The sequence below is a fragment of the Agelaius phoeniceus genome, chromosome 1 (genome assembly GCF_051311805.1).
Source record: "Agelaius phoeniceus isolate bAgePho1 chromosome 1, bAgePho1.hap1, whole genome shotgun sequence".
NCBI lineage: Eukaryota > Metazoa > Chordata > Aves > Passeriformes > Icteridae > Agelaius > Agelaius phoeniceus.
Window position 1 is genome coordinate 148,174,321 of NC_135265.1, and position 23,486 is coordinate 148,197,806.

Below are 23,486 nucleotides of genomic sequence, written 5' to 3' on the forward strand. Positions count from 1 at the left end.
TGTGAAGAAGAATAATGGCTTTAAATACGAAAGTGAATGCTTTTATAAGTACCTGAAAGATGCCCAAAAATCAGCAGGAAAAATGTAATGAGAGGGTTCTTAGGAAAGTATAATTCTTTTGTTATTACATAGAAAGATATCTGTATAGCAATGCTTGGGCTTAGTGGAATGTACTTAGTACAAAGATGTACTTCAGTACAGGTTTTCTGTGTGTGTAAGTTCAGTTCTGTCCATTTTCATTATATATGTGTAAAAATTACAGTTATTTTCATTTAAGTTAGCATGGTATTTTATAGCACTGAAATGTGCCAGATGGCCAGGGATATTTCACCTAAATACTAAATAAAGTTAAAGAAAACATTCACTGAAGCCACTAGAGGTCTGATTCAGAAAGAAAATACCCAAGTAGCATGAATTTAATTTAAAATTATAAAAATTCTGTCTTGGTTGACCTTGTTTGTAACCTCCTGAAAGAGAAAGTTTTCAAATACTGCATGACTAAGAGCAAATACTGTCAGACCTAGTTCAGGGAAAGCTCTGAAACATATTTCAGCTGCTCCTGCCTAATTGCTACTTCAAAGGAATTGTGCAGAGCAAACACATATTTTGGAATTTGAATATCTTATTTATTAACAAAACAAGCTATTGAGAGCAAACCTATTTTATTTTTGGATCATGTTGCACATATTTATCTTGTTTTTAGTGTAAACTTCGAGGTTTATAACTGTAAATATTAGGAAAAAATTCTTTCCCGTGAGGGTGGTCAGGCTCTGGCACAGACTGCCCAGAGAAGCTGTGGCTGCCCCATCCCTGGAAGTGTTCAGGGTTGGATGGGACTCTGAGCAACCTGGTCAATTCTGGACACATGGAAGGTGTCCCTTTCCATGACAGGGGGTGGAACAAGATGATCATTAATGTCCCATCCAAACCATTCTGTGATTCTATGAAATGCATCAATAAAAGATAATAGATCTATTTAAGTAGAATATAGTAATCTCAAAAGCCCAGGCTGACAATTTTAATTCCGACAGGAGTCCCACATATAAACCACAAATCAGATATCTTTCCATACAAGGCTTCTAAGAACCACCATCAGCAATATCATAATGCAGGGCTTAATTTCAGCAGTTATCAGCTTATTAACACATGGAGTGGTGAACAGTGATGAATCCTGGGCAAAACTTCTCTGGAAACTTCTCTGGAACACAAGTGCTAATAAATGAATTTGTTCAGTCTGATACAGAATGGACCTCATCCAAATTTTCCTTTTGTTCTGCTGAACATCTTATGAAGGATCTTCTCTTTTCAAATTTATTTTGTTCCTCTGTTTTCAAGAAGTCATAGAAACACCATAACTTCAGAGCAGTCTCTTACCATCTTTCTTTCATGATCCATTTTTTCAGTGAAATATTTAACATAAATGTGAAAGAGTGGACTGATTGCTCAAGAGGTCTCTAATGATTCTTCAGGGACAAAGCTTTCCTAACACATTAAAAGGTTAATTTCAGTCCTCCACTTTTATTTCTTGCCACTGCTGGATGTCCACAGTTTGAATTTTGGAAGGGATGTGGAAGGGATTTGGAAGTTTTAGGGATGGCTAGTTCACATTTGGGAGAGGAGACCAAATGTCATGTCAATGTTCTGGAGCAGAGCAAAGAAATTGGCTCAGGCAGCTTCTGCTGTTGGTCAGGGTCTGTATTGCATCAATAAATAATAAAATGCCTGTTTGGAATAACTGCCAGGAGGCACTGGGGTCGGGGTTTAGTCTGTGGCTTATCAAGAAAAGCCTTATCTGATGGGCAAGAAAATCCTAAGAATCTGTTTTATTTTTTAGTTTCAGGGCAGTGAATTACTGAAGGACAAAATGCATTTCCTTTTTTGAGTGACTATTTATTCATGGATCCCCATGCAACTGACAGTTGAAAGAATCCTAGTTTCTTCTTCCAAACCACTAAAAAAACTTAGTCAACTGTGCTGGCAAATGTTCACAGATACCTTTCTCCTAATGACTGCTGGGAAACAATTATGTGCAGTGATCTAGCAGTGGTGAAGCCCTATTGATAGGCAGGTTGCCTGTTTTCCATAGAAGCAATTTCAAATGACTGGAAAATTTGCTAAAAACTCATAGGAAATTAGGTTTTCTGTCAGTTGTTTTGAGGATGTCACTGCATTCTGCTATAGCAAGCTGTCAGATTCCCATCATTGGAGATGTTTTCTACTAGAGTTAGACAATCCATCATTTGTTGTTCCTTCCTAAATTGATTGATACTGATTGTTGGTTTTGTTCTCTGTCACTGCTGAAAGATCCTTAAACATTCCATTTGTTAAAATGTTGGCTCTTTCATGAGGCTTTATCCTTTAATTGCTAGAGCTAGATACACACTTATTCAGAAAACACCATTTATATATATGTATGTGTGTATATATATGTATATGTATGTATAAATATATACATATATATACATATATATAAATATATATATGGGTGTGTATGTATATTTATATATATGTATGTGTATATATGTATATGTATGTATATATATGTATATGGGTGTATAAATATATACACATATATACATATATATAAATATATGTATGTATATGGGTGTGTATGTATATATATGTATATGAAGGATGATTTTCCAGTCTTCAAAGTGTCTTCTCATTAGGTCATTCTTGTCTGGCAACATACTCCTAAATATCCACTGAGGTCTTTGGCATATTTAGACAGGATTTAGGTACTAGGATATCCTAGGAATCAATGTGACATTTCTGCTTTTCCTGTGTTTATCTCACTTAGGTTTATTACTGGACAAAACAGTAAATTGATGACAGTTCTTCAGATTTGTATAGCTCATCCTTCTCTGTGAAAAGACATAATCACTGTCACTTGTTTTTATCTTAAACTTCTATATGGCTGGGGTCAGTAGTTTCTTCAAATTGGTGTTCAAATACAGCACTGCTTTGAGAAGAGTGTTACTTTGTATACTTAAATAGTGTGACTAATGTGGAGAGAAGTAAGAAATCCTTACTCATAGTTTCTTCTCCTGTGCTAAACTCCCACAAGTTGAAGCGTATTCAGAGGGCATTCAGAGTAGTAAAATTACCATTCTTGCTAGTCTTATCTCTAGGGAAGTCCTTTCCTATCCAGTGTTACATAGAATTGAATTTATTGTCCAGAAATAAATCAGCTACCTGAGTCAGTTGTAAAATATTTATTCACATGTTTTGACTCCTGAGATGCTTCCCAGAGCTTTTTTTGAAGATCAGTGGCTCACTCAAACTCAAGAACATGGAGACATGAAATGCTTGTACTGTCATCTGCACAAGCCAGTGTTAACTAAAAAAAAAAAATCTTTCCAAAGCACATTGCCAATTGCTTAAAGTATCTTTAAAGAAATTATGGTCCAAGATGTATAGGTAGGAGGAATCTCAAAATTCATATTTTTCCATTTCATGGTGTACATATGTTATACATACATTTCAGGAGAGTGCTGTCTTTGACATGTAGAACTGGGTTACTGCTCTGTTTCTGGAGTGTGCTTGAAGTTCATATTGCATCTTTTGTATCATTTCAGGAGTATGATGATGGATATGGAGCTGCTTATGATGAACAAAGCTATGATTCCTATGATAACAGCTATAGCACTCAAGCACAAAGGTAAGCCTCCAAATCAACTGTAAATGCATTTGAAAAATTCTGTGGTTGGCCAGTTAATTTTACTCAGAGTTTTTCAATTTCATCATAAACAGCAAAAACTTTATGAGAGGATTTTAGAAATAACCCCCAAGTCACTTGTCTTTAATATTACATAAGTATGAAAGTTAAATTTCTGAGAGGCTGAAAAACAGAACTGAAAACTTGTACTGGTTTTAGTGATGCCAAATCCTAAATCAAAGTTTTCAAAAGTTCAGAAAATTCAGGGAAATTTAGTTCAGATTTGTAGTGGGAGGGACAAATGGGTAAGGAGGGGAGAGGAGGAAAAAAACAACTTTATGGAAGTTATTAAATTTTCTGAAACACAACTGATTAAATTTTCTTACTACTTTTACAAAGTTATATTCAAGTATTTTACCTGTATTTGACTGGAAAAAAATACACCTGTCAGTTTGCTTTACTCCTCTGGAACTCCTTGTGACAAATTTGAATCTCTTGCCATTTATTTTCCTTCTCACAGTTCATTTTCAGAGGTATTTTTAAGCACTTTTGATTTTTTTTTAATTTTGATTTCTTAAAGGAGTCATTATTTTGCAACTCCATGAATAACAATATGATCCAATGATGGGAAACATGCTGTGAAGTAAAACTACTTCTTTTATGTGGTTTGAACTTCATGGCAAAAATCTCATTACAAATATAGCAGCTTGGATGAGCATCTCCACTTCTGGAAACAGAACTTCTGTCCACCTTTTACTGAGCTGTAATTTATTTTCATTCTTTTTCTCTCAGACCAAGCATTCATAATTTGCTCAGTAGTAGATGTTTTAATGTCTTCTACAATGTCCTGAAATTCTATGGCAAAGTTATGACTTGCCTCTGAGGTAGGGTTACTGAGGTTTCTGTTGATAAATCCCTTGTAGTGAATTAAACTGAAAAGTGTATTTGATGCAGATTTCTTTTACCTTCTGCTAAATATGTAAGATTTACAATGCAGCTTTATCTGAAATAGTACAGAATTGTTCTTAGCAAAGTTGAGAACAAAGCTGTTTACACCTGGCATCTGCTCTGCTGTAGTGTTATCACACCCAACTTCAGTTTTGTTGTGTAAATGAATATTTTTCTGTGCTCGACAGCTTAGTCAATGTGAAAAAGCATAGTGGAAAGTTCAAGTGTCATTACTGTTGAGAACTAAAATAATGAAATTAACTTTGTGTCTGATACTTGGCTCCTACAGACACTAAGCTTGATAAAAATATGACTTAAGAAATCTGCAGTGTAGAAACTTCAAAATATGAGACTCTGTAGAGTGTTACATTTTGAGAACAGTTGCTGGTAATGGATTTGTTTTCCCCCCAAAAGACAATTTCCAAAGTAGTCCTCAGCTTTTATGCTTGCAATTCTGTTCTGCCTTCTTGCTTGTGCTGTAGGTAAATGGGTTTATTGCACACAAACATTTGGACTTCATTACAGAGTCATTTGCCTGATTCAAAATTAAACATTACTTGGATTTGATTTTTTTTTCCCCACATTAAGGTTTTCACTGAGATTTTCTTCCTTTGAACTAAAATTAGGAAAAAAGCAAATCTCCCCAGGAATGAAATTGCTCTTGTGAAGGATTAATACATAAGAATATGTAAAAATTTCTTAGATACATTTGCACATGCTTAGCTGTCTAGAAGGAGATATTTCATAAAATGATTGCTTTACTTTATATTTTACCCATAGTTTCACAAAATATGTATTGTTAGATTATAACAAATTTGTTACCATCTTGATGATTATTTGACATTTTCCCCCGAATTTTATTTAGTGCTCTGTGAAAAAAGAAAACAAGAAATTTTTCACTTGCACTTTCCTCACAGGACATCAACACTCATTTTCTGGCATATTCTCTGGCTTGGCAGAAAGATTTTTAGGATAGTATTGGCAGGCAAAAAATAATAACTATAAACAGCCATCTGAGCTACCTAGACCAGAATTCCTGTCTTTAATCTGAATATCTCAAGTAGTAGCCCATATTGCAAAATATCATTCTGTAACCAAAATGAGATACTTATCATATTTAAGAGCATTACAGTGCCTTTACTATGAAGGAAATTAGGCAAAGTGCATTGTTTTCATAGTTTAGCCTTATTTATTCTTGTTTTTTTGCCCTCATAAAAAATTGAAAGAAACTGCATTTGCATATGGAAAGCAGTGTTGTGTTTAAAATTCATAATTTGGTGACCAGCATGTGGAAATAACTTACTCTTTCCTTTTCTAATTTGAAAATAGAAATCTTGAAGTAATAGTGTTTCTAGTATGTCTTCTGATACTGATTCCTCTAGAAATACTGTGATATTATTGATATTGTGTATTAAAGAGGAAATATGAGAAATAGGTAGTCAACTGAAAATGAGTTGTCTCTTTAAATTACTTGCAGTAGTTCTTAGTACATGACAAAGTTTGAGTGCAGGAACAGGGCTTAATGCTCATAAGTGTACAATTATGATATTTGATATGGCAGAAACAGCTAAAATTTTCATTTTTGTTTTGAATATTTGGCTTATTTAGTGATTCCTCTGTTAAAGATAGAAACTTGGAATAGAACCTAAAATATCTTTAGGAATTTTGGAGATTTCTAAGAGGTTGCATGACAGCAAATCTGTTGCTGCAGGTGCACAGGAGTGCATTCTCCAAATTCAGTCTCCAGCACCACACAGTGTGACTCTCTTTTATCTCTCTTTTAATCTGGACATTTCAAGTGTATTTCCCATCAATGGCCAAATGTGAGTTGGATTAGGATGAGTGGCATGTTTAGATATGAAGAGTAGGAAACTGTGTATTTCTGTGCGCATTAAGGTAGTTGAGACTTTGTTCTGCAAATAAAGTATTCCATTCTATGTACTAACTTCTTGCTGACACCAAATCATGAGCAATTACAAGTTTAATGGTATTTTATTTAACACTGTGTGAATCCTTCCTTGTGCGTGGCAAGCTGAAGTTTGAGTTAAAACCTGCCACAGCACTAACAAGAGAGAGAAACATGAGAATTTTGAGTTATCTATTTTAATGCCCTGTAATCCTATAAAAAATGTTGTTTTCCTTTAGAACATTTTATTATCCACTGTTGCTTGTTCATGGAACAAAGCCCCAAATAGTGCTTCAGGATGTCCTTTAACAGAATTATTTTTTTATTGTGGAAAAGACTTAAAACATCCCTTGAAGCTGTACTGTGCTTTACTAGATATCTAATTGATTTTTAGAAGATTAAATTACATGTATAGTTTTTTGCAGAGGGATTTTATCAGTATTTTTTTTATCAGTATAAACTGGGATGTTTAATAAACTGGATTGTTTAGTCTTGTTATAAAAAGCTGAAACAATCTAAAATTTTTTTCTGAAAATTGCACTTTCTGAAAATCAGAGTAACAAATTCTTCATAGAATCATAGAATGGTTTGGTTGGAAAGGACCTCAAAGATCTTTTAGTTCCAACCCTCTGCCATGGGCAGGGACAATTTCAGTAGACCAGGGTGCTCCGAGCTCCATCCAGCCTGGTCTTGAACACTTCTAGGGGTGAAGCATTCACAAATTCTCCAGACAGCCTCTGCCAGTGCCTCACCACCCTCACAGTAAAGAATTTCTTTATAATATTTAATCAAAATCTCTCTTCTTTTAGTTTAAAGCCATATCCTCTTCTATCACTTCATGCACCAACACGCAATGAGTCTTTAGGGTTACATGATGTGCAGTCAAGGGCACGTTATGTAATCAGGAATTCCTTCATAAAATTTCTCCTACATACATATTTATTAATTTCATGTGTGCAGTTGTGTGCCAAAAGCCTTGTCAGGATCTTATGGTAAAATATGAATTAGAGTTGTGAAAGCCAAACTTGTGACTCCTGGTGCTGATATTTGCCTATGTCAGACCCATGTAGTCTTGTCACCAGCATGTATGCATGCTTACACAACTTAGCTCACTCTTAAAGGACTTCTCAAGCCTGTCTAAAATTTTAATTATTTACTTGGATTATTTCAGAAAGTTGGGGGTGCTTTAGTGGCCTGGTGTTAATGCTAGAACAATTTTCTTATGAAAATTCAGCCAATAGTATTGTGGAGGAATCAAGAGGATTTAGTTGAATCTTCATTTAAAACTGTAGCTTAAACATTTTCAGCATGAAAAAACCCTAGTTATTTTAAATCTCTGAAATAGGCTTCAAATTGAGCCAAAGTGCTTTTGGTCCCTTGGTGACTCCGTACATGATCTACACAAGTGTTTGCCAGGACAATAAGGAAATGCGAGGCAAAGGGAAATGGATGCTAATAAATCAATTGTCTCTGTCAGCTCCCAGTTTAATGTTCTCTAGAATACATAAGATTTATCACTGAGGAATTGTAGAATAATGGTGGTGTATGGAAACAAAGTCCACCAGGGAGATGTACTACATCATTTGGATTTAGCGCTGCCATCTGCTTAATGGCATTGAGATGACTACAGAGGTACTTATGATCAACCATTCATAGCAGTGACAGATGCTGCAGAGAGTTAACATGCCAGGGAATGAGGTTTGGTGCTGAAATCCAGATTATGTGGCAAGGTTGCTGAGAAAGGGGGGCTGGGTTTCTTACCTCTCCAGTAGCATTAGAGAGTTTACTGTGTGCTTTTAGGTTTACTGTCGAGAGAGGATGGCTAATACAGTTACTGTAGTGCAGAAAAGAATGTGGACAAACCCCATCTGTCTGCTTCATGCACTCAGAAGTTTCAAAGAATTTCTTTAGGCTTGTCTTGCTAGCATTTAAAGTGGGATACTTTGCCTAGGAAAAAAAGAAAAGGTTTTTCTAGATTTATTTTCAGCCTACAACAGAGATCAAAAGCGTAAACTATAAGAGGAACACTCTGTGTACCTCTATGCCACTGCCTGGTCAGGGACCAGAATGAGTCATTTATGTAGCAATGTCATTTTGTGTTTAATTATAGTTCATAATTTTAAAAGTATTTTAGATCTTCAGTCGAGGTGATCTCACCTTCACTCTGTTGCAGAATTTAATCTAAACACACACATAAAAATGGGAGAATTTGGACTTGGAAAAATGGCTGGATTTGTTTACAGTTTTCTGCATTGTTCTGTGGTTTCCACATTTACCTAATACTGCTATAGATTTCTCTTGGCAGCAACCATTTTGCCACTGACTTAAACAGTGCTTCTCAACTGCTCTTTGTGCATATCTAGCAGTAATTACTATCACTTCCAATCATACCAAAATGTGATAAATTCAAATCCCTGCAAGTTGCTTGTGAGCCTTGGAGCCAGACAGTTAACCTAATCTGAGCTGAGGGAGCTGGCAAGTTCTTTTTAGTATACCTAAGTTTATTCAGTGCCACTAAATCATTCTGTGGTTATTGCTGATGTGTTGGGAAGTAAGAATTACACACTGCAGCTTTGTTAGATCATTTACTTAAATGTATAAAAACATAACTGCCCTTGTGGTAAGTCCTAGGCATGTTAAAAATACGGTGTTATGAATTATATAATTGTTCAGGTTGGAAAAGACTTCCAAGATCAAATAAAATTGTCAACCCAGCACCACCATGCTCACCACCAAACCATGTCCCAGGTGCCACATCCACACTTCTTTTAAGATTTTCAGTCTCTTGGGCAGCCTTTTTCAGTGCCTGACCACCCTTTCAGGAAGGAATTTTTCCCAATATCCAGTGTTTCTCACATGGCAGACCTTTGCACAGCCTCCTTGCAGGGAGTTGTAGGGAGTTATAAGGTTCCCCCTGAGCCTCCTTTTATCATCCATTACCTTATTTACCATTTATTTCCAAAGTGACTGATTCAAGACAGAAAATTTCTCTGTAATGGGGAAGACTATGCACAAAAACCCTGTGGTGTGAAAGGTTTGAGGAATTTTGTGTTTGGTAGCTTATGGTAGTTATCTAACAATGGAGAAACTGGATGTTGGGTTGAAAAGGACTTAGAAAAACACCTTGAAATCCAGCAGTGGCCATTGTTCAACTGATGCTTGAAGAATACAACTAAATTGATTTGCTAAAATCCTTCAGATCCTTAAGTACTGCTTTTTATATTATTCCAGAGGCACTTTAGTTACAAGAGAAGTTGATTCCTGGTATGTAGCTCTTGGAAATACCCTCCTCATTTCCCACTAGGAGCTCAAATTTTGAGGTGTTTTTTGAAACTATGCTTAGTAGTCATACAAAAGATTATGACATTCCTGTTTAATAGGAGGATTTTCATGAGGAGCTGAGCATATGGATTTGAAATTAGCTTATGGAGATGTTGCTATTGGTATTTGAAAGTTAATTACTAACAGTTTGTTTGTGATGCTCATTGTTTTAAATTTACATTGTTGAGTTTGTCAGCAATCATGCATTTCCAGGATGTATAAATATGCATTATATGCAAATGAGTGTCTGTTACTGTAGTTTTCCAAGATGTAGTTCTCTCCATTTTAATGCTTGTAGCTGTTTGTATTTCATGCTTTGACTTATAAATCAAATCAGTCTGCAGGAGTTTGATTTCTGGGGATTGTGCAAAGGGTTGGCATTCTGTGTTGCTATTGTTTATGAACACCTGGTATGTACCAGAGTGTACTGGAGGTTATAATTCTGTAAAATAAAGCCTTGAAGCATTAGCATAAATAAGCTAATGTAGCTTTTGAATGAAAATCCTGGCATGTAGGATCCTGCTTAATTTTTGCCCTTACATTATTGAAAGAGATTATTTACTGCAGTTTTTCAGATCTAATTTTTCAGATTTAGATAGATGTTTTCCTTTTCCTTCACATGTTAAGATGTGACAAGGTAAACTATTCAGAAGTGCCTTAGTAGCATAAATAGGTTTAAATGTGAATCTAGTGTACTTTAATTTTTCTTAAATTGATTTACAGAAATCTGGTCTGAAATGTCAGTCAAAAGGAATATGACTAAGATGATTCCACTGCAGTGATGGAAAAAACACAAGCATATTTCATGGTGCACTCATAAAACTGGAAAAGGTTTTTGGAATCCTCATAGTGATATTGGTAGATGGCTTCACTGTTTAATAAATGTTAGGATTACTCTTCATCTTTACTAATTATAAAAAATAAAATTCATTTGTTTTTTTCCTAATTTTGCCATTAAATTTAAATGTGTCTGTGCCTCCTTATTTAGGAAACAAGTAAAAATGCATTTGGAAATAAACTTAGAAAACTGCTAGAAAAACTAATATGCAGGAGTTAAAATAGTAAAAAAACCCAGTAACATCAAATTAAAAGTATTGAGGAATCAAGAAAAGTCATTATTTAATAAAACTGTATTAATTTTGCATGATTGGTTTAAATTTACTTTGGTGATTTTACAGCATCTTAAACCTGGTGGTTGAATTCCACAATACAATTAAATAGGATTAGTAGTTGGTAGGATTTTGAATTTTTTTCCTTGACTGATTGCAGAAGTGAAAACATGAGGAAGGGAAGGGTCCAAGTGGATAATCCAAAATAGAAAAAAAAATCATTTACAGGGAATATTTTGTAAACCTGAAGTGCTGTGTTGTACCCATTAGTGTAACTAGTGGAATCAGTCATAGCTAAAAAAAAATCTTAATTAAAGAAAGGCTTCAAATTAACTACCGTTTGTTTTAAAAATAAGGTTCTTTAAGCTTGGAGGATGGAGGTAACAAAGAGAAAAGGAGAATACCCAGTTGCCAGGCATCAGCAGGATGCTGTAGAAATGTGCTGGATATATGGGCTTTGGAGACAGAGCACGGATAATCAATCTTACAAATTAAAGTTATTCATTTAGAAAGGACTTCTCAAACATCTCACATTATAATTAACTTTCCAGCAGTTTGGTTAAGAGATACAAAGATGAGGAAAAGAGACTACCTATTCTCTCCAGACTAGAGAAAGGACATCTTAAATTTTCATTTGCAGACTAGAGAATGGCATATAGATCTATATAGGGAAGACTTTCTTTTTTCCCTGGTGTGGGGTGAAGAAGGAGCTTCCCTGGAAACTCACACTTGGAAGCCAGTGCCTATTAGCTGAATGAGAATTCAGGCTGCATCAGCTCAGAACGTATTTTCGTCACAGAACATGTTTTTGTAGAGGAAGATTTGACACTGTTTTGCTGGTTGACAGTCAACACACTTTGGCTGCTTACTAGCAGTAATTGAAAGTTGCAGTTTTCTCTATGAGTACCCTGTTGTATTCAGTTTGCTTTTCAAGGGAAGAAAAATCTTCCTTCTTTCTGTTGGTAAGGAAATACCTACTTTAATCGGGCAACTAAAAATTGGAGATGGTTGCAGGAAAACTTTATAATGGTCTTAATCGTATTTTATTTCAGTAGAAATATTGAGGGCTGTAAATTGTGCTTTTAAGCATGATTTTGATATAGTTCAGGTATAGATGGTGAAAAATAATGTATTACTAACAATCACAACCCCATTTATCTTGGTGTAATTGTATCATGAGTGCTGTATGTAAAGCACCTGAAACATGAGTATGGATAGAAGTAGTGGAGCTCACGTGAGGCCAGGAAATGAGTCCTTGCACTTAAATGGATTGAATTGTCCTTAGGAAGACAAGTCCTGCCTTGCCGTACTTGGAGAGGCAAGGTTTGGACCCTGCTGGTGCAAAGGATATTAGGGAAGTACTGGAAAGATCATGAACATGGTAAAGCTTATTATTATGCAGCCCTGAAAACAATTAAACCTAAACATTCTTTTACCAAATGTATTCCTTGGTGGTACTTTCATTATTTTTGAATTTTACAAAACCATCATGGAATGATACCTTTTCTCTCAAATGTTCTTCAATTTCAACTTGTAAGGCCCCAAATTTTTAGAAAAGTCTTGAAGGTTGTACTGTTCCTTCAGTAAATTAAAAGCACAAGAATGTATGATGTGTATCTTCTGGAGCAGTATTTGTGCTGATGGAATTGTGACAAACCACCTGTGCCCTTTTTGAGGGCAGTGTGTTAGAGGCAGTGTTGTCTCATACTCCAGTCTGTGACAAGTGACATCATTTTGGATCTCTGACAACAACATATGCAGAACTTGGGGGATAACCAAGAATTACCTGGAATAACACCCCAGATCTTTCTAGTATTACAGTGAATACTCTAAGGAATTTTTGGCTGGTATCTCTCAGTTCTTCACTGGGCTGCTTGCACTGCCCAGAGTAATTTGTCTTTTTGGAGAGAGAGGGGAGAAAACATCTTTTTCTGATGTTAATGTCGTGTCATGTCTTTTTTCTCCATTTAGCAGCTGAAATATGATTGGTACACCCCCAGACAGTTAAAAACATCAAGTTTAGCTTCCTATGGTAGCAGTTCAAAATCTGCTTTGCAAAGCAGACAGATGAGGTGTAGGGTGCCTGGGGCTTGGCTCTACTTCACCAGCCAAACCAAAATGCTGAATTTATGCAACCTGAGTTTTTAGTTTTTTTTGCTGGTACTTTCTTATTTAATGAACTTTTGACATTAATTTGGTTAGTAGTGAACTTTTGACATTAATTTGGTTAACATTTCTCTTGTTGAGGGATGTTTTGTTGCTTTGTTCTGTTCATAGTTTCAAGGTAAAGCTGTAGCTCTTGCTGCTGCTGTTCCTGAGAAACCTTATTTGTACCATGTGCTTCAGTCACCTCTTTTAATTTCCATTTTCCTTTCCTCTCTTGAGAGGTGGCATGAGAATGCAGCGAGGAAAGACTGAGTTGAGACAGAAATAAGTGGACATTTCACATGGTAAAACTGCCCATGGCAACTGTGTAGAGTTCTGTTAGAAATACCTAATAGATCTGTGCCTGGTAGCTAACACCAGAATGCAGATGCCTCTGAGGACATTTCACAATTCAGAAGTGACATTGCTCATTTCTGCCATAAAAAGTAATTCCTAAATAGTGATAGCTAAGGGGATCTTTGAGAGGGCACTCTGGTCACCTTTTAGGATTACAGGTAACAGATCTGCTGTTTGTATGATCCATTTGAGAGTGTACAGTAGGCTGTAATTCAAAGAAGATTGTGTCATTTTTCTGTATTTTACAAAGCATTCTTTTAGGGGTCTCAGTTGTTTTCTGAGATCATTATCTGTTTGACAGATATAAACTGAGCTGCAGGGATAAAAATATGTACTACTAAGTAGCAGCAGAACTGGGGATTAACTAAAAATTTATCTACAAGATGCAAGAAAAGATGTGGGTCTCCTCTTGATACTCTGGATTTCTGCTGTCCTGCTGTAAGCTGGTTTCCAGAATAGGATATTCTAGTGATCCACAGAAGCATTGAGAACAGGTACCCAATGTTCAAGACATTACAGAGTTATGAGAAGCTTCACTGCATTGTTGTCTTGGGTGCTCTTCCTGTTTGCTGTTGGAAGATGCTTTTTGCAATCAGAAGTAGCTGGGCCTGAAGATCTGACAGGAATGATGGAAAGAGGCTTATCCTTATGGAAGAGTTCTCTTCAGATGTGATCATATCAATCAGGGTCTATCATATAAGAGCTCCTGCTAGAGAGATCCTCATTTGCTTTTTATGTTTTGTTGTTCTGTGCAACTCTGGGTGGAAGCACAAAGGATGGTGCTTGTTGGATCTTCCCTTGGCACAAAAGGAAACCTTGGTGTTTGCAAGGGTTTTATTCTCACTTTCTGAAACTGTCCTGGTTTCTACCTAAAGGAATCAAAATTACTCCTGATACTCATGTGAAAAAGCCAAAATTTTGGTCAGGTTTTCCCTAATAAGCATTACTGGAAGCTGAACTGTTGGCAAAGGCTGTTTTTCATCAGAAGCCAAAGACAGTTTCAGATCACTTGGTGCTTAAACTGGGCTTGTCAGTGCTGAAGTCTGGGATTTTCCAATAAGCAAGGAGCTTTCAGTCAGAGACCTTTTAATCTTCCCTTAGCAAGCAGGCTCCCTGCCATACTGCTTCTATTTCAAACACAGAAATGTCATAATGCCCATTCTAAAAGATGCCTGTATCAAATGTAAAGAGCTGTGGCAATCACGTGAATTAAATGCAATATATTTTTACTACCTTTGTGCATTTTTGGAAGTACACTTGGACTGTGTGGTTGATCTGCCTGTTTTAGGCTTGTCCCAAAAATAGCCTGGTGACCTCTTCTGATATGGAATCATAGGATCATGAAGGTTGCAAAAGACCTCCCAGATGAGTCCAGTCTTTGATCAAACACCATCATGTCAACTAAACCACAGCACTCAGTGCCACATGCAGACATTTCTTGAGCACTTAAAGGGATGGTGGCTCTACCACCTCCCACAGCAGTTCATTCCAATGCCTGACCACCCTTTCAGTGAAGAAATTCTAACTGATGTCCAGTCTGAGTCTCCCTGGTACATCTTGAGGCCATTTCCTCTCATCCTGTCTCCAGTTGCCTGGAAGAAAAGACTGACCCCCCCCTCCCAGGAAACAATCTCTTTTCAGGACCAATAAGGTCTCCCCTGAGCCTCCTTTTCTCCAGGCCTGTGGCTAAACACACCCATCTCCCTCAGCTGCCCCTCACAGGAATGACTTTGCAGACCCTTCCCAGCTCTGCTGTCCTTCTCTGGACACACTCTGGTGTCCCAATGTCTGTCTTGTACTGAGGCACCCATGAGAGAGGTGGGTTGAACCTATTGCTGGTATCTGTCCTAGGAGAATATTCCAGTGTCTCTAGGCAAAATAACCCAAGAGTTAATAAAGTATAAAAGGTAAAGTTCCTTAAGACTTCACCATCATGTTGAGAGCAGTTATTCCTATTTGGTTTTTGTAAACATTTATTCTATTATGGTTCATCAAGATATTTTCAGAAACAAATCAGCTTAGTAGAAAAGCCTGAGAAATTGAGGTCATTTTTCATAGGGCCTTTGAAGGCTTATGTTGAATACCTCTAAATTAAAGTATTTTAAGATGCTTCTCACAGTGATTCTAGAGAAATGGCAGGAAGCTTCCCAGTCCTCTTTACTAAATAAAGCCATAGAGAAGCATTTCTGTTTCATCAGCACTGCTGTGCTAGGATCTGAGCTTGCTCTTTTCTGTCTGAAGCTTTTTCTCTTAACACAGAAAACAGGCTCTTCCCCTGGCCTTACTTACACTCTTTAAGCCTCATTTCACACTTCCTCTGAACGTTGTAGGATTACTGCCCAGCCCTCAGCAATTAGAAACAACATACTTACATTTATTGTTGTTTTTTGATCCTTCCATAGCATTAAGTGGTTTCGAGTTTTTATGCTGACATAGAAAATCAAAGCAATTTTTCTTTGCCATCTCTGTCTTCTCTCTTGTCAGCCCAAAGCCATTATGCTGGAATGGGAATACAAAAGAAGCTAAAAAGAAGGGATATAAGCAAAAGGTCTCTGTGTACAAAAGATCTGAATCACAGCTGATACTCCAGTGCTAATTGCACTTGTACCATTTACTTGATGATTAGGAAGATGCTTGATGACTGAGCTGGATATAGCATGTAATCCAATTTTTTTATCTAAAAAAGTAGATGCATAGGAAATGAGGAAAAATAAAGTGGTTTCATGAGGACAATTCATGTATGAAAACAAAAGAACTCCAAGCAGAGTCCATATCTAGTTGTGTTGAGTTCAAAAGGGAATAATCCATGTCATGTTTTCTCCTTTTTTTTTTGTGAAAAGAGAGAGTCACTTGAGATAAAGAAGAAAATGAACTGAGTTTGTGGATTTTTTTTTTTTTTTTTACATTTCTATGAGACAAAATGAAAGGAAGAGCAGCAACCTGACCTACCTGGTAGTGGAAGGTGTCCCTGCCAATAGAATTAGGTGATGTTTGTGGTCCCTTCCAACCCAAGCCTTTCTGTGAAAAGACCTTTCCTTGCAGAATAAATCAGTTAAGGGAAGTAAAAAGCTTAATATTCTTCAGTCAGACTGCTAAGATGTCAGAGAATATATATAAAAAGTCTAAATGTAAAGGATGATTTTAAAGCAAAAATGTATATCATATCTTCTGTCCACAGGAAGAATTATTTAATGTGGCTACTGAAGTCTTTGTAGCAGAAATTACCTTAACAGTCTCAGTTATCTCAGTTAATGAGTTAAAATGTACAATTTAGAAGTTTAGTATTGCTTTAGGGTGCTTTGAATAACCTTGCTTTTTGAAGGCAAATGCTCGGAGACAAAATACAGTTCTATAAGCTGTGAGTTCATACACAGGACTAGAATTCTCTGTAATTCTAAAAAAACTCAAAAAAACCCATTATCATCAGTCTTAGTTGTGAACATCATGGAATATTTGTTCAGACTCTTTAACAAATTAAATTTTTTTTCTGTTTTTTTTCTTTTTTTTCTTTCCCCACCTAGACCTCCTTACAACCATCTCTATGTACCCTTTTCTTTGGGTCTTGAGGTTTTCTCATCTGAAGCTTTGGGCTGGTTTAACACAGAGCTGACTGGAGAATGTTGGCATTATTCATAGAACATGAATGAAGTAGAGCAGGGAGTACTGAATTGCACTGGACAAGTTTCCTTCCCATTGTACCTTGTACTTCTCAAACAGATTATTAATTTTGAAGGGTTTGTCTGTTAATAAAGATGAGTTGTATATATACTTTCAGTATAAGTGAAAGGTTCCTTCCTTTTTGATGTTTATTTGTTTTGCAGTTTGTGTGCTGTAAAGTGAGTCATTTTTTTGTTTAATAGATGTATTAGATCTATGACATGAGACTCCACAAAATCATTCTGACAGGATTGACAGATACAGGGATGGAGCTCAGCTGCTTTAGACTTCTAAACTCGATCACAGTCTTAGAATAAATAAGTTCAACGTGGAAGGATAGTGAATGTCAGTTTTCAGTTCATTGTCAGAATAAAGATTTTTATTACTGGCTGCTGCAGGGAAAAAATGCTTCTTATTCAAACTTTACCATTATTCTGGGGTCCTCCTTACCTGAGAATCCATAAAGAAATGGATTTGTAGGGTTAACTCTTTGTGGATCTTCAAAGTTCAGTTGGTTAAGTTTTTGTTTAGGAAGCATTATACCAGCAATAAAAAATACTCATCCAGGCTTTTTAGATATGCATTTGCACACATCAAAACTGTATTTTTTTTTTCTGTCCTGGTTATTTTTTTTTTCTGTCCTGGTTTAAAATGTTTAGTTTAAGGGGAAAAAAAACAACAAAAAAACCCAAAAAATAAACACAAACTCAAGCACAATAAAGTCTTTTGTCAGTTCAGAAGTAATTGTGATGTGTTGTTTGTTTTATATAAATGCTTTACCTACTAATTCATGTTAAGGCTATAAATTGTTTATTTTCACTCTGGTGTTTATTTTGTTAGCAATCAATCTAATGTTAGGAACATTTTGTCAATATTAGTAATTACTTGCTAGTGATCATATATTAGTGATTTCCTTCTCACTCAGGAGGTGATTCTATGAAAAGGTCTTTCCTTGCAGAATAAATCCATTAAGGGAAATAAAAAGTTTAAGAGTCTACTGATCTGGTAGCATCATCTCATAGAGTATTTTCCAAATATTGTCAGCCCTGAGTCTGGCTGTGGTTAGAAATAAAAGGAAAATAACTATTTAGGCTCTTGTTTTTCATATCCTACAGACTGTGTTAAAGACTACACGTAGGTAGACTTGGATGAAATACAAGAGCATCATGGAATGATGTGTAATATGGGCTGTTCTTCAGTTTCCATTCAGGGGTCTTAATACAAATATAAAAACCCTTATGAAAGGGAGGACTGTTTTAGTCCATGATTATGGCATTCATCCACACTTTTGAATCCTAACAACTACAGATTTCATCTTGGAACATAGTTCCTATTGTCATTTCTTCCTGTTAGAATGACAGCCTTTATATTTGTGTTCTGCTGTCTTGTTTTGAAGACACTGGAACTTGTACACACAGCAGATGTATAACCTTCCAATCACCAAATATTTGCCTTTTATTGCATTCTTATCAGATATATATCTTTGAAGATATAAAAGCAAAATACTAGTAAGTGATGAGAAGGAATGTATAGATGAATAACTGGTTCAGTACCTACATCTCCATTTTTTTCATTAACATTTGTAAGATGTTTCCTTTCCCGACTATAATTTTAAATAAAAAATTTCCACATCCACATTTACCATGTGGATGAGTAACCAAGTGATGGAAAAAAAATCCTGAATGAAATTAAATACAGTTTCTAATCCATAAACAAGCAGGACCTCAGTTGTCACTGCCACATGGATACTTACTTTTCTTAGGGCATGTGCTATATCCCTCAAGCTCTCTTTTCAGAGGTAGAATGTGTAATTATTTCTTCTCATGTTTTCTTCCCTGCTCTCTCCATGCCCCTCTTGCCCTGCAGTGGAGCAGATTACTACGACTACGGCCACGGACTGAGTGAAGACACCTACGACTCCTACGGTGAGTGGCCTCATCAGCTCAATCACTGCAGCAACAGACTCTTGGAAAAAAAAATAACATAATGAAAGGATAATTTCTGTCAAGCAAGGCTTAGTCCTGCAGCAGGCAATGGCTGCTCAGGGATTCCTGAGATGTCAGAGCTTCTCGTGTGTTTATTGAGAAAAATGCCCTCTGTGGTCTGTTAGCTAAAGCAGTCATGGGAAACTAAAACCAAAGATGTAGAGAAAATAAAACTTAAATCATGATGCATGCTGTCTTTTCATGTCTCATTCAGTAAGATTTAAGAAAAAAAAAAGGGGGTGGAGGACCTTTTTCCAGGAACTTTTGGCTGCCAAAAGCAAATGCCTGTGGTGTGGCACAGCTTGCATTGAGACTTGGTACAAGGTAGGAATCTGCTGAAGCTCCCAGCTGAGCTAGGGCCTAATTGAGTGTGGTTTAGCTTTGTATGGTCCTTTTGTTTTAATTCATTTTCATGCATCAGTCCTGGGAAATCAAGCAGGGAGTCATTATGTAAAGGTTAGGGAAGTACTTTAGGTAGCTAATAGACATGAGGGCAGGGGGTTACTCTGTATAGAGACAAAACAATGCATAATGAAGCAAAAAAACATATGCCAGTTGTAAAGATCACTTTTTTTTTCTTTTCTTTTTTTTTAATATACAAGTGTGATAGTGACAGGTTTAATTAAAGAAATCTGTTACCGGTTAGAAGCATAAAGCATTTTAAAATGCACCTTTGATTAAGGAAGAAATGTTAAGTCTCTGGCTAGAGATCAGAGAAATACAATTTAGGTCTCTCAAATCTCAAACATTTCAGGGTTGTTAGTAACCTGTGTAAAAGATGTGATTCTGAGTAATGAAAACTTCAATAACTTCAGAGCTCTACTTGAAATTTTCTGAGGTCTGTTTCTTTAACTCCATGTGGAAGTGCTTCCTGCTTGAAACTAAAATGACCTTAACTAAGCTGTGATAAATGCACCTAATGCAGTAGTTTGCCCAATATACCTGCTTAAACTAATTCTTTTGCTTAAGGAGAAAGTTCATCAAAAGAAGAGGTCACTTGAAATTCCCCTGTCCCCCAGCACTTTCAGTTGCTGTTGGATAGATATATGTCTTAAATCTTAATTTCAGCATTAAAATAAACTGTTTGCCATTATAAACCTGATATTTTAAGACTATTTCAGTAATGCAAAATTGATGAGGGAAAAATGTGTGAAACTGCTTAATGTAGATAGACTGATGGGGAGAGATATTGATTGCAATATTTAGGGTTGAAAATATGGATTTTACATTTCTTTTGCATTTAAAATTGGTTTTCTATTTATCAAAGTACAGCCACTCAGAATATTAAGTGATGTATTTATTCAAGTTGAAAGAAAAACTATAAATACCTTGAAGAATGATTATGGGTTGAAGCCACTGTAGTTTTAGCACATATAAATAGTTACACACTTTATTTCTTAAGTATATCCCTTAAAAGCAGAGTTAGAGATTAATAACCATCTTCACTGTATGTAAAGAACAAAATAAGTAACACTGCCTAGTGAGCAGGTAGTTGTCTAGTGGTGGCTGGGAGGAAATTCAGATTCCCAGGAGGTATCTCAACTTTTCCTTTGAGAAACTGAGGTGACAATCCAGAGGATGTAGGGAGAATATCAGTGGTTTTAGGATTTGGAGCCCTGAACAGCACCAAAATGAAAACTGAGAGACAGTAAGATAACTCTTTACCCTGCTGATTTGTTCAACGGCTTGAGGAAGAGCAAGTATTCCCCTTAAACTGTAACCAAGACTTTTAATTTAATCAGTTCTTGCAGCAGTGTTTAAAACCTAGGATATTTTTAATTCCTTCCTCTCAGTCAGCTAACAGTGCTATTATGCTCAGGGTCTTTTTTAATGTAAATCTTTCTTTCTGTGTGATGAAGAAGCACAAGAGGTTGTTACCAGATGCCCCTGGAAATTGCCTGAGGTGAAAGTTTAATTCTTTCAGTCTTACACCAAATTTGAGCTTGTTCCTTTTACCTCCTAGGCAAATGTCCTGACCACCTGGGTATGATTTATAGCCTGGACTCTGCAGGCAGCCACCTACCACCTACATTATTAAAAATTAGTTAGGATGAGGCTTCTGCGAAGGGATTGTGAAACTGAACCCTTGACATATGGGATCCTTGTCATCTAATTTCAGATATCTAATGTCAGAGCAAGTTACCTCAGCCTTCAAATTGCAGGGGTTCTTTTGAGTTTGTTGTTTTGTTTTTTTTTTAAGACAAAGTGATGTCTACATTTATTCTGCCATACATTTGGATTCCACCTTTAGTTTCTGGATTGCACTGGGCTCACTGGAGCACCTGTCTGTTTAGGGCAAGGCAGTTTAGCAAAAATAAATAGGGAAACACATACACTGTTTTAATGTGTGTTTTCTTTTGGGCTTTTTCTTTAGTGCTGCTTTTTTATTTTTGTTCTCACAGATGTGGCATAGTACTCTGATTTGATTACATCATTAAAGTGTAGCTAAGTACTGTTTCCTTATACTCTGCCTTTAATTCTATGTTTTCCCTTTTGCAACTGCCTGGCATAGTAGGTCTGACCTTCATTTAAGATCATAATTATTGCTACTTTTAAAAATATTTATTACCATTAAAAGTTGGTAGGGTTATGAATCATTAAATACAGCACAAGCTTTTTTTATAGACTTATTTTATAGCCAAAATTCAAGCAACCAATGTTACTTGTTCTTTTAATATATTTTTTTTAATAGCTCCTATTTCTTGCATTTCAGAGGAGGTGTGTGTTTACCTCCAGAGAAATGGAATATTGGCCCTAGCATGTTAAAAGCCACAGGTGTTTGTAGTGATACTTGAGGCTTGGTTTGCATGTTTGAATTAGGCCTAAATTGGCACTGATGCAGAGAAACTTATTTCTGAGGGCAGCTTATTTCCTCATACATAATTCATGCCTTCCATTCATTTCATCCCATTGCAATTATTGCTGTGTCTGCTACAGGAGCTGACATTTCTGTGCATTTGCAACAAGCAGGTCCAGCTGAATTTCCACAGCTGTAGATATTTTGGCCATTATCCTCTCATGTTCCCTGCTCCTGTGTGCTGAGAAATCACTGTGGGATAGCTCAGATAGATGTGCTGTACCCAGATTTCTTGTTTCAAGTGTTAGACTTGTACACCTTGGTTTCTGTCAACAGAATGTGGCTGTTTGATTCACAGTTAAGAAAAATTACATTCAGCATCTGAGAATGTTGGAAGGGCTCTGACCATATTTTCTTTTCCTTGTAGGGCAAGAAGAATGGACCAACTCACGACACAAGACACCTTCTGCAAGGACAACAAAAGGAGTCTACAGAGACCAGCCATATGCCAGATACTGATTGTACTGTCTGATGTTGTGAAATATCCAATCTCCACCAGTCCTGTATACTGTTCAAAGTAATTTTTTCTATGAACAAACCCTTTTTATTAACTCAAAGTGCATAAAATTCTGAATGGATGGACTGAACTTTAAACATTTTGTTGAAAGAACAACCTGGACAGAAAGATATGTAAAACAAGGAACTTTGTTATTTCCAAACTGTGTTTGAAAAAATAGGTGATCAAAAAAATAACCTTTGATTAACTAGTGTTAAACAAAAAATAGGTTTACTAAATACGTTAGTCCATTCTTTTTAACATAAGTGTAACCTTTTATTTTAAAGGTTTTCAACAATTTAGTTTTTAGCTTTTATTTTCAGCCATTTGCTAGATTTTCTCTTTGCAAACATGCGTAAAAAGGGAAGCAAACTACAAATGCGAATAATGTGGTATTTTGTAACTCAAGTCTTGAAATGTTCTGTAGTGTTAAGCAAAGTTTTACCCTTGCTTGATACTAAATAAACTTTTGAAAGAAAATCAGTGTGTGTGAGATTAATTTTATGCTTTATCTTACAATAAAACTTCATAAATAGTAGTAAACAGGGAGAAGTGTTTAACAGTGATCAGCATAAAAGGCTCATATTAAACATTGTGCAATTTCTTTTAAAACAAAATGGTTTAAACCTAAATGTATCTCTCTATATACTCACATTAGATATAAATGCTGTTTAAAATATCCAAATGGTATGGATCTGCTTGAGTGCCACATTAAATCAAAATACTTTTGTTTAAAAATGGTTTAAAATAGCTAATGAATTTTCTGGAAAAAGATGTGACTAGTTTTCACCTTGTTGAGCATTTTTTCACTAGTGCAACTTTGGAATTTTTATGAGAATTTTGGTACCTTAATGACCCACCTCGCTCCGTGCTGGAAGCAATAAACACAAAGCTTTTAAAGACTTTCTGACTTGACTAATTGAGGTCGCTTTCGTCAGAGGCAGAGGATGTGTAACCCTTAAAACGGTCTTCATTTCCAAAGGTAAATAAATCAAATAAGATTTTAATCTCACTTAAGTTATCTTAATATAACCAATAAAAACAGGG

The 23,486-nt window shown here is 36.0% G+C and overlaps 1 protein-coding gene across 3 annotated transcripts in view; it reads left to right on the forward strand.

The window, feature by feature from the left end:
• Positions 1-23,486, forward strand: part of KHDRBS3 (KH RNA binding domain containing, signal transduction associated 3) — a 90,432-nt gene that overhangs the window by 63,774 nt on the left and 3,172 nt on the right. The window contains exons 7-9 of one of the 3 annotated variants that reach the window (XM_054634983.2): positions 3,579-3,661; positions 18,968-19,026; positions 22,311-23,421. In XM_054634983.2, coding sequence (XP_054490958.1) covers positions 3,579-3,661; positions 18,968-19,026; positions 22,311-22,402 — 234 coding nt within the window. In that variant the 3' untranslated portion in view covers positions 22,403-23,421. The remainder of the gene's footprint in view (positions 1-3,578; positions 3,662-18,967; positions 19,027-22,310; positions 23,422-23,486) is intronic. The other 2 variants (XM_077189294.1, XM_077189297.1) reach the window with 2 other exon arrangements.